Raw genomic sequence first — 12,341 nt, forward strand, 5'->3', positions numbered from 1 at the left:
GCTCTGACCAGGCTCAGATCCCATCTGCTGCCCCAAGGCAGCCACCCCATACAGACACCAGAGATCTCACCTTCTGTGCGACACTTACAAAGCACCTGACAGCATCTCCTTCCCTAAGTAATTAAACTGTTAAATGCATTAAGCATTTCCACAGAACAAACCAATTACATTTTCAGGAAAYTCATACTTCTCTAAAGCTGGAAACMCCCCCTCCATATAAAAAGACAGATGGACAATAGGGGAAACTGGGACATAACAGACTTTGGCTGCCTGAAGTGCTTGAAGCCCAGCTGAGGCAGAGCTCAGGCTTTGATGAAAAAACCTTAAAAAAAGTTCTGGTTCCCAAACTGGTGAATACTGCAGCCTCAGGAAAAACTGGAAATTACAAAAAAAAAAAAAAAAAAACCAAAACCAAAAACAAAACAAAAAAAGCTTTAGGTACTGCATGAATGTGATACACAGTAACCACCTGCAGCTCATAGCATGACAGGGTGCTTTATTTTGTTACAGTACAGATTCAGTCCAGTTCACAGAGAACACATCAGGTAATACGTATCTTCACTTTGTAGGAGAAATGGGCATGAACACATGAGCACTCAGTCAGCAGTCTTTTACTGCCATTTATGCAAATTTTGCCTCAAAAGCATCATTTATGGTACACAGGTTTCACTACCATTCCGTGTAACAGCACTGCAATGCCAGCTCTAGAAAGACATGAGAGGATGGAAATCTCAAAGACTGTGAAAATGTGTCTGTGTGTGTGTGTATGTATATGTACACACACACACTGGTTGGTGATTTAACTTTCAAAATCCTGCTTTTGACTTGGATGTTTGTTTTAAAAGAATGCAATCCTGAATAATACATGTTCTTTCTTGAGGCACATGTTCAAGTTCAGGTTTTGGATACGAGTCCTCACTGGAAGCAGCCATTGAGAGCTGAGGATTCAGAGCAGACAGAACTGTTTGGAAACCAGGTAGGTCTCTGTGAGCTGCAGTAGCAGCCAACAGGGAGAAGAGTACCCGAATCCCATCAAAGCAGTTGCCCATGTTTAACCATTTCATTAGACCCTGAAATAGCAATGAAGGCAACAATGTCAGCTAAATGTCAATTCATGTTAACCCACCAAACTTATTTTCCTGGAGGCTTTGGGCTTTTTGAAGCACAGTTTTAGGACCCAAGACTCCAAAAGCTCATCTATTTCCCCTGTACATCCAGGTTCACACCAGGTGGTTCAGCAAAAGACACKGTTGCTCTTCACAAATCCTTCCTTACTTTTATTCAATTTCTTCTACATGTCCAGCACAGACTCTCCCCATCATGGTCAGAGATCCTATCTATGCAAAATAAAGCTGATAAATACCGTGTACAGTTACCTTCTGTGTGGGGAAAAAAATAAAAATCAAAGAACCCTAGATCATCCTTCGAGGGGGAAGATTAAAGGATGACTTTSTTAAACCATGCAGGCTGTAAGGGTGATAAAACTCCAACATCCCCCACAACCAAAAAATGAAACCACCAGGAAAATGGAAAATACTCACAGAATGAAGAAGAGAGGCCTGAAAAAGGACTGTGAAAGACACTTTCCATCTGAAACACTTTTCMAGTAGCTTAGATTTTCAAAGCCATTTTTAAAGTTTTGTGCACATAACTTGCTCCTGCATACTCCATCATTTTTCTGACCTTTCCGCCTAATTACTTTTTCCTCCTCTCAAAGAGCAACAGAAAATGAGAAAACAGATCACAGGAGAGACAATGAAAGCTGTAAGCTGCATGTACTATCAAGTGTACAGAAAGTATTCCATAAGCTGTCAAATATAAGAGCAACACAGCAATTTTCATTTTTCTTCCACTTAAAAGCAATCACAGCTGGAAATATTKAAAAGACAATGTCCCAAGTTCATGCCCAAGCTCCTCACAGTTTTAAACACAGCATCTTACAAGTGAGAAAACACTTTTTATTTGTAAACCAGAATTTGAAATACCTTACAATATACTTTTAATTTCATTTGTCTAAAGAAACAGCATTAAGAACCGAAAGAACAGTGTGCCATTAAATGTTAAGGACTGTATTTTTAAAAACCTTTCTTAAAAAAGGTTATAGAGGTATGATGAATTTAAGTTGTATCTTAAAAGTCAACTACCTAAGCATCTCAGTGATTGAAAATGAAGTGCAAAATCAGAAGTCCAGTCACAGATGAGGCCGTAGAGCTGAGCTCGAGAATGAAGAGGTCTACCCAGGGCAGGCACAGCTGTACAATCCCCAAATTAATTCAGCCTGTCCCAGCCATGCATCCTGCAAATCGGAGTGACACCACTGATTAAGTCAGTTTAAACTACTTACGATAAATTCTCCCTTTCTAATAAGAAGGATATTAACTAAAGCTTTCAGTTAGGCAATAAAACCTTTCTAATTAGCAACAAAAAATAAAAGTGACATGCTTACTCTGTTTCAGGCACTTTCAAGATCATAGTTTATTTACTGTAGGTAAAAAGCTAGTATACAGATTAAGGGATCTCTTAAATTTCAACTCTACAGTTATACACCACCTAGTATTCTTGCTCTGAATATTAACCAAAAGGGTTCTAAACACCTGTAAGCCCCGCTATAAATCTGSGTTGTTATGAGGAAAAAAATATAGAAATCAATGCTTAATGTTTTCAATGCATAATATTTACACTGTGAAGCCAATGGAAAATAACAAGCAGTGGCAAAGAGGCAATAAATTTTAAAAAGCCAGAGTTTTATATAGGTTTTGGGTTTTTTTTACAACAGTGTGCTAATCAGCATAATTGTATATATAAAAATTAAAATATAGCAGAGCATCCCATTACAGAAATCTGAGTTGTCTCAACTGCTGCCATTACTTGCTAACCACTTACATGCAACACCTGCTAGGACTGACTTYTTGTTTTCAAAATGTAAAACAGTTCAACGTTTAAGAGACAAATATTACTTGTGTACAAAACTGAAAACTACACTCAAGAATTGTACTGGTCATGAGCCTCTTCCACGGAGAAGGGGAGGGAAAGAAAAAAGTACCAATGATAGAAAGTGGTCTCTTTCCATTCACTAATTTTCAAAGGCAATGCATAGACTGAGAATACCTGGATGACAAACTCCAGACACTCTGGAAACAAACACCTTTCACACACAGGACCTCTGCAGGAGGCCYGTCTTTGCATCAGATGGCAATGGCTGACAGCAAATAAGGGGCACCAGGTGTACAAGTAAGTAAGTCTTGCAAAATACTAAGATGGGGCAGTTGTTAATATACAATTTGAACTATATATACAATATAATGGAATGTATCCCCTCCCAAAACTGGTTTATGAAACAATTGGACCTTTCTATACTAGCCTTATGATTCAGCTATCGTTCTAATGAAAATATAAGTACACAAGAGACTTGCATGAAAATTAAAATTGATGGGGCATTKTACAGCAACTATTGACAAAGCTGCTTACTGGCATTTCTGCTTTTTAAGTAATTTTGTTAGATATAATTGAAAACATCTGTGTATAAAATGTCCTGACAGACACTTGAACATGGAGCTTTGGTGACAAATCACTTCAATAATCATGAGGTGAAAAATTAAACAAAGTATTTAAGGTAACTCAAACTGAAAGGAAATGGAATGCCAATATGGCAGTTAACCATTTTTCTGTTGTTTTAAACAGGAATGTCTCTTGTACCAGCAGAATCCTGTACACAGATAGAGAAGTAGGGAATACACCACTTATAATTCCCATTAAACAAAAGCTGATTCATCATGTGAGAAGGTACAAATTACAGAAAACATGAATAGTCAACAAAAGAGAAACAACTGGTTTACATGAAAGAAGAAAGAACATTTCAGTCTGAAAATGCAGTTATTTTGTGAAAGCTGCTACAACAGCCCACAGAACCTCATTTGTGTTAGTTTTCATACATTCAACCTCAGGGTCTAAATCCAGGAGCTGCCGCACTCTCTTTGTGGCTAAATCATACTGCTCATCCAGGAGCGGGGCAAAAGCGTTCTCCAGGACATCTGAGGCGTGGGCTAAATACACGAGCGCCAGCAAGCGCTTGTCCATGCGGTGAGGGTTGTTCACCCACTTGTCAAGAACTGCCTCCTGAACCTTCTTGATGAGGCGCTGTTTGATGTTGTTGTTGGTGAGAGGGTGTGTAGTCATGTCAAAAAGGAGGAAGTTCTGTTTCTCTGTTGTCAATACACCTTTTTCCACTAGATTTTTAGCTAACCGCTCACGGACATTTCGTAGTTGGTAGTGTAACTTCAGTGGGTTCCATGTTTCACCTAAAAAAGCAAGAAAACCACACAACAGTCAGACAATATTTAAGCTATACTGTTGCAGTGATTTTTTCACCCTCTGTGGTGCAGAATGAGCTGTCAAAATCACACAGCTGGCTGCAAGACACTGTCAGCATTTCTCTGATCCCTGGCACAGAGGCAGAGGCCAGGAGAACCTCCTGGGAGGAGCTCTGGGGTACATTTAAAAGTTAGGATGAAATTTATAGCTAAGCCACATCTTGATTACAGATATGACAAATAAACAAAAACCTTGTCTTGTAAAACAAAAACCAAACCAGTTATACAGAACGAATTTACTTATAGTAACAATAAAAATAAAATCAAGCACCTTCTACAGTGTTTGAGCATTTTTCTGTTACCATTTCAAAGACTGGAAGAAGTGTTTCTGCTTTTCCTCTGCCACAGAGACAAATTAACACACATCTACTCAGAGCATTTCTTTATTTCTCCAGGTTTCCACTCATCCATCCCTTCCTGCCTCCACCAAAAGAAACAATGACTGTGCACTATCAGAGTGTGTGTGGCACAGGCATGCACACAGGAAGCACGATGGGCAGGGCCTTCAATGTTTCTATATAATCTATTTCCAACACTTTTTGTTAAGGCAGGAGAACTGGGCCCTTCAGAGGGCATGACTCTGTGTGCATAGAGGAGGAAAGTGAAAAAGGAAAAAATCAGCATCAACAGCTACTGATCAAGCTAAAACTGCTTAGCAATGAGAATTCCACCTTTGCTTTAGAGCTTACAAGCGAGAAATTTTAATTCCAGCTTACTTAAGTATTTATCCTAAGTATTAAAATCCCCTCCTGATGTGAAAGACTATGCATTTTAAGGGGCAAGAAAAGGAATAGCATTAAGTATTTCTAACACAGATGGAAGTTTTCCACAAGCGTCAATAGATTTTCTGTACTAAACAACTTTATAAGTTAGTTGTTAACATAAAATAATAAAAACAACAAATAATAAACCATAGGTAACTTCAAGATTTCTCCCACTGTGAAGGACAGTCACACATATTATATCCAAGTAACAGCCAAGATAAATAAACAAATGAGGTGACTCCAAMTGCAGAATGAAGGGCAGAGAACCCAGCCAGACCTGAACTACRCAAGTCCTCACAGGTCTCACAAGTCACCAAATGAGATTGCCCAGCTTGATCATGAATGAAGCTATCATACAAACACAAAAAAGTGGTTTCCTTACTACCTTTCACAAGGCAAAGGTATTTTCTACATTTTTGTTCAGTTGTCATGTGGAATAAAGTCAGCGCTGTGGTGACACCTTGTGACCAAGCTCCTCAATTACACAGACACTTGAAGACACACAGATGTTTGCTACATCTACAGGAAACCTGATCCAAACTTCAGCATTCCCTACCCCTGCTTTCCTTAGAGGGTACCTTATAAACATCAGTCTGGCAAACATCACCTCACATGTCCATATATTTATTTCCATGATGGCTTTGAACTCACATGTACTGTCACTTCAAGCAGAATTCTCTGCATTGCTGACAATTATGGATAGAGTAGCTATTTTCCAGGATAGACCTGGTCCCCAAAGCAAAATTCCAACAGAGTTTATGAATTTATTAAATGAAACAAAACAAAGCCAACCAACCAGAAAACAAACCCTAACCTGAGCACTGCCCCCCAACCCCACTAACCTATTTTTTCTTCAGAAGGACAAAGTTCTAAACCATAGGAAATGCAAAGAATACTAATGCCAACCAAGAATTAATAATTAATAAACATATGTTAGCAAAAATACTTGATTCAAGCCTTAGCCACAGCACTGATGGTAACTATTTTCCCAGAGCCAAAGCACAGCAGGGTCAGGAAAACCTTTGCTTTAGCTCAAAGGAAAACTACAACACTGTTCATTCATTAGCTGATCTTTTTAGAGCCAGTCCTAACTTGATGTGCACAGCACTGGGAGAGAAGATGAAATGTTAGCACAAATTATGTATTTGGGACAAAAAAAATGAATTGTTTTTGCAGGCTGTAAGAGGRAAGGGGAGCTGAGTGAGAACCAAACTGCATGGCTCTACAGCAGCCATGCCCCCTCCTGACWCGGGAAGCTTTTGTAGTGCATTTCCCTGCTGTTCGACAGCCAAGGAGCAGGAGAGGACAGATGGCAAGGACCTGGGAATGAACTGGTGTGCAAGGAAAGCTGTTYAAACTGGTGCAGAATGAATGGGAAGAAAAAAAAAGACAAGAAAGCAGAGAAAGGCAAAGAGATTTTGCTCATTTCTGCAGCTCATCGGCTGTAAGAAGTAACAGATTTTACACAGGCAACCTCCAAATCTTGTTACCCCTGACCTTCCAGTCACACTGTTGACAAAGCAGTGCTTTTTCCTGCGCTGTTTGCACAACTCAAGTGCAGCTCTGATCTGTTCCAAGGAAGCTCCATTTTATGTGTTTTGTGAAAACAGGCGAATGAATGCTGGTGATAATTCTTACTGCAGTTCAGSCTGGAGAGAAGGTGGCTCTTAGAAAACCTTCCTGCAGCTCTTCAGTACTTAAAGGTGGACTGTAAGAGAGATGGGGTCAGACATTTTAACGGGGCCTGGGACACGGAGTAATGGTTTTAAAGTGAAGGACTGTCGGCTGAGATTAGAAACAAGAAAGTTTCCACAATGAGACACTAGAACAGACTGTCCAGAGAGGTGGTGGATGCCCCATCCCTGGAAACATCCAGGATGGATGGGGCTCTGAGCAACCTAGTCTATTCATAATTATATGATAATTGACATTCCATCTTCTCGCAGCTATTTACTAGCTTTGCAGGGAGAGCTGTGTGCAAAGTACTTACCTTGAACACTTAATTTTAATCAACAAGAAGTATCTTAATGTTTTAGAACATTTATTACATTTCTTATTAATGAAAAAATAGAACCCCTGATATTTTGTTGTTTCTTTATGATTGATGACCAAATAACCCTCAAGTTTTACATGTGAGCTATGAGCTTTTCACCTCCTTTCTTTATTTAAAGATCTGAATACTCAATCCTCACAGGCTACAAACTTCCACTAACCCTCATTTCCAAACACAGAGAAAGGCAGTCACATCTCCAGGGTGCAGTCCTGATTTACTTCAGAGTCAGTGGAAGGCACTTCTTCCACCGAGCTGAGATGTCCTCTGACACTTCCATACAGATCCTTTCTGTACCAAGTTAAGTCAAAAGCAACAGTTACTCATATTTGATTAAAGGCTACAATTCAACAAGAGACTAGCCTCGAGGACAGACTAATTAACTTTTTTGCATATTTTCTCTCAAAAAACCTTACAATATAATCTCTAGTGATGCCAGATAATTAGCTTTATTTGGATAGAAAAAGCAAATATGTTATGTCCAAGGCTTACCACTAAGCAGTTCAATCCAATTTTGTACTGTTTCAGGAGGCTGGGTCTCTTTTATGTGTTTCAGAGCTTCATCAAGCAGAACATCCCCTGTAGGAGCATCTGACTTGCAGATCACCTAAAATTGAATAAAACACAGTCAGTATTTTGACAAAATTCATATATGACAAACACACCCAATAATAAGCTACCTGTTATGAAAACTAAATTTATTTTTTTTATATTCTCTCAAGAATATGAAACTTTAAAAAACTCAAACCTTTGTTGTTAAAAAAAAAAGTCTCTTGCTTTAATTCAAAGATACATTAAGTCTGAGGTTATCTGTAGCTTAAATTAACCTTACTGGGCTAAAATTATATTAATAACAAATTTAAAACCTAGGTGTTTTTAGGGAAAATAACTCACTTATCCAGCCAGATCCTTTGTTACCTCCCCAAAAACAAAGCACACCACACTAAGTTAGTCTCTGAACACAGTCTATTTCAAAATACTTAGTTAAACAATTAGGTTGCAGGAAAATAAGAAAAAACAAAAACTGAAAAGGTACAGAACATAACTAAAGTTTTCTTCAACATATTAATGGATAAAAATAGGTTCATGACAATATCTGCAAGTTTTATAGCTCTGAAGAACACTGCTGGGTGACACTGTTTCATTTAATAACAATTAAACCATATATATTAGGGAAACTACATACATACTAATAAATCCCTCAACATCCAACAATAAGTGCAATACCATTAAAGTCTGTTATTCAATAACTTCCAAAATTATTTGAGTTTTTCACTCAGGAAAGCACAACAAAAAAAAAATTTTAGAGCAATATAACAAAATTTAAGGATTTTAGTAACTGCTTGTTTACCAGTATAAGTAGTTATAGAAACCACATAAAACCACCATTTTTTCTGGATAGAAAATCAAGAGGACCACACGAAAACTTACAGATTAAAGTAGTTCAAGTCAGTATGTTTAAATAACATATTTTTTTATTTACAGAAGCATTACTACGATTGTTAATAATAATAATAGTTGTTGTTATAAYTCTTATGCTTGTTGTTATAATTATATCTGGCAATTTAAACAATTTTACAGGTTAGCACTTCACAAGCATCAGGTAAAAGGTAGCAGGCAATTGACAGGAAAATGAATACATCAACACAAGTCCATATATATATATATATATATATATATATATATGTATGTGTGTGTGTGTGTGTGTGCATATGAAAAGCAGGAAGTGAAAGCTCTTATTTTTCCTAACACTTCAGAGCAGTCAGAAAGGTATCCTGGAAATGTCCTACTGAAATAAAGCCCAAGTTTATTTCTGTTCCATAGTTCTAATAATCCTTACTACAAACAACAGAGTGCAATGCATTTCATAGGGTCTGTTGATGACACTGGAAGAGGTGCAATGAGCTCAAGTAGTCGACAACTTCAATCCCAATTGTAAGACAACTTCAAAAGACAATCCCCAGCTGGTGTGCAAAAGTGTACAAAATATGTGAGATTAAATTAAAAAGGGTCAAGAGATCTTCGTGAGTACCTAACAGGTCATAGCTTGAATAATATTTCTGAKTTAGATGGTCTATATAAAGTACAGAAACTAAGACTTCCAATAAAAATCAAGAATGAACCAGTCCAGAATGCCAGGATAAAAAGTGTATTTATATCTAAAAAGTGAGATATTTTTAAAAAGAGGGAAAAGAGGGTAACAAACAGTAGTGTAGGGTGTCTGCTTTGGGAAATAGAAAAGATACCCACTTAGTCTGGAAATACAGAAGACTTCAACAGTCTTCTGTTGAAGGGAGCTGCTGAACCACATTCAGTGGAGAATTTTAAGACTAAACATCTGTCAGAGACAAAACTTGCTTTCTGTTACATCAAGATTAGATGCTCTCTTGAGATACTGCCCAGGTCTCCATTTTTGGGAGATCACTCAAAATGAACTTCAGATATCTAGTTTTAAGAATGCATCTGCACTTCCATCCAGACAATYCCTAACTGAAACTAAACACACAACAGCTATTTATCTTTCTGACTTACAAACTTTCACAACATTACTCAAAACCCTTATTAACCACACATAATTGTWTTACACATCTTTCAGGTTTGTATGAAGAGTCTGAGTTTTTGTAAGTGCCTGTTCTTTCGTTACACAGGAGTATACTTCAAGCTAGGATTTTATACTGCTAGGTTGCAGTTACTAACCTTTCAGAAATCCCTTCAATAATTAGATTAAACACATGCAACTTACTCATCTTCCCTTCTTTTCAAAACTAATGTTCCAGCAGTATGTTGGTTTCTTTCAAGTGCCCCATGTTTAGTTTTACAGTAACCTCAGTTACACTGGATCGCTCTAACCTGCTGCAGTTGGTACCTTGGTACTCACCATTCTCACTTTAGCAGGCAAGATGTAAGATGAGAAGTCATCTTTTTAACCTGATTTATTATKAAAAACAAACTAACAAAATAAACCTCAATGAAGAGATCACAAATGCTTTTAAGTCTATGATATAAGTAAAGAKGTCTAAGTTTAGAAAACAGCTTTCCTTGCTTTTTTGTGGTTAGAACATTTTTTCTACCACTGCAAAGAAGTTTAAGGATTTAGCATGAATATAACACACCACAACAGCACCAGCCTAAATGCACAGGCATTCAGAGGAAAAAGCTGCAAGGAGCACAGAGGCCTCCATTCAACTCAGTCAGGATCCATGAAAGCTCATGCAGGCCGCAGTGCACAGAGATTTTGTTCCCAAGTCTCTACAGTCAGCCATTCTGCACTGTTTTACCACTTCTCTGCTACACTGAATACCCACAGAACCATTTCTTGTGTCAAGATTATCTTCCCCCTCAAATAAGTGTATGTTGGTTCACACTYCCATAATATTTCTCTCCCGCTCCCCTTCCCAGCACATGGAAACAGGCAACAGCAGAAGCCCAGCCACCTCTGAATCTTCACAGATCTGCTGTTTCTTGAAGAACTTAGTGATGAATGTTTCTTGGCCAACTCTCATCAGAGTGGGAAATCAGGTTTGGGACCTCATTAACCGAATCGACACAGAAGATTAGGCATTCACAGGAGGGACTTTCTTCCTCTCTTTAACAGAYGGACTAAGGTAGAAAAGGAGTGAAGGTCCTTCACTCAGGATCTCACTCTGAGGCTCTTCAGAGATGCTAGTCCTTAGACTGACTACAAAAAGCCCTCTTTATTCAATTTTTCAGTGATTGATCAGGAACTAAATTTGCCCGGCACGCATCTACTGAAGAAATTTCAATTATACATAATATTTAATTTGCATTTTTCACAGAGCAGCTCTGCAATCAAGCAAAGCCGAAGAAAAAGCACTTCTTGAGCTGATAAATTTTAAGTCAACTTCATTTAATACAAAAATTCACTCATGAATGAATTGCTCAGATTTGTTAGCAGCAAAATACTGAAGCAAATCTGCCAAGGATTTAGGATTTGTTGGGATTCCTTTTGCTTTTAAAAACTCTATCCATTTGGTTTGCTCTCTGAGCCTGTAAGGCAAAGTACAGTACCATCTTCTACTCTCAATAACCACTTGCAAACCTCAACATTAATTTGTTTCTAATATTGATCCCAGCAGACAGAACTCCAAAATGATGCAACAATTACAAACTCTTAAGCCAAATTTACAAGGATGTTGCAATGTGTAACACATCATATCCACTTACAAAGTTTCGCTAAGGTCCATCAAGTCCTTGTCTACTCTTTTCTCAGTGTCATTTGACTCTTTATGGCATTCAATCACAGACTTAATGCATCTTGATCCATTCGGAAATTCTGTCTTAAAAATTGCAAAATAGTATCAGCAGAGATCAACCTGATTTAAGCTTTCAGAGGAAATCATTGTAGCTACCATTCTTTTAAGTGAATGATATGATTTATAACAATCTAGCTGGTTATAAATTTGTGCTACTGCCCAAAAAACTAGTTATGTCCTCTTCTTGTCCTCACCTTATAACTTGACACCTGATGACAAGATCAAGAGAATGGTTCAAATAAAATCTAAACTGATCAAAGTAAATTAGTCTCTGGCCAGTGAATCACAACCTTGGATGCACTATTAAACAGCCTTTTCCACTTATTAGGCAGATTATTTATTTCACAGCCAATGCTAAGGGCATAGGGAGCAAAGCCTGCAGAAGGAGGACAAGGAGGACACTTGGCAGAGTAGAGACACTTTAATCTGGCCAACACAGAAACAAGACTGAAATTTGGTGTAAATGGAAAGCTTCACATAAGGTACAAAACAACAGAAGTTATCGTGCTGGTTTTGCATGGCCTGGTTTGTTTTTTTTTTTGGGGGGGGGGAGCAGTGCACAGAGATGGCTTCTGTGARAAGCCGCTGGAAGCTTCCACCATGTCCAGCAGAGCCAATCCCTGATGGCTCTGAAGATGGACATGCCACTGGCAAAGGCTGGGCCAATTGGAGATGTTGGTTATGCCTCTGTGATAACATATTTAAGAACACCAAAACAAAATGGGACAGAGTTCTTTCTTCTAGCCAGAGACATTAGAGGGAAACAACACAGAGACACAAARGTCAGTGGAGAAGGAGGGGCAGCAGGGGCCCCAGGTGTCAGAGCCAAGAATCCTCTGCAGGCCATGGGGGAGACCACGGCGGAGCAACTGTGCCCCTGCAG

General features: G+C 38.4%; 1 protein-coding gene across 1 annotated transcript in view; it reads right to left on the bottom strand.

Moving 5' to 3' along the window:
- Positions 1-465: 465 nt before the first annotated feature.
- The window catches only part of GOLPH3 (golgi phosphoprotein 3), a 33,983-nt gene continuing 22,107 nt past the window's right edge, over positions 466-12,341 (bottom strand). Inside the window, exons 3-4 of the mRNA XM_057380157.1 lie at positions 7,677-7,791; positions 466-4,298 (exon numbers count right to left, since the gene is read on the bottom strand). Coding sequence (XP_057236140.1) covers positions 3,874-4,298; positions 7,677-7,791 — 540 coding nt within the window. The 3' untranslated portion in view covers positions 466-3,873. The remainder of the gene's footprint in view (positions 4,299-7,676; positions 7,792-12,341) is intronic.

This window comes from Malurus melanocephalus, unplaced genomic scaffold, assembly GCF_030028575.1.
Source record: "Malurus melanocephalus ecotype Western Australia unplaced genomic scaffold, MMel_1.1 scaffold_438, whole genome shotgun sequence".
Lineage (NCBI taxonomy): Eukaryota > Metazoa > Chordata > Aves > Passeriformes > Maluridae > Malurus > Malurus melanocephalus.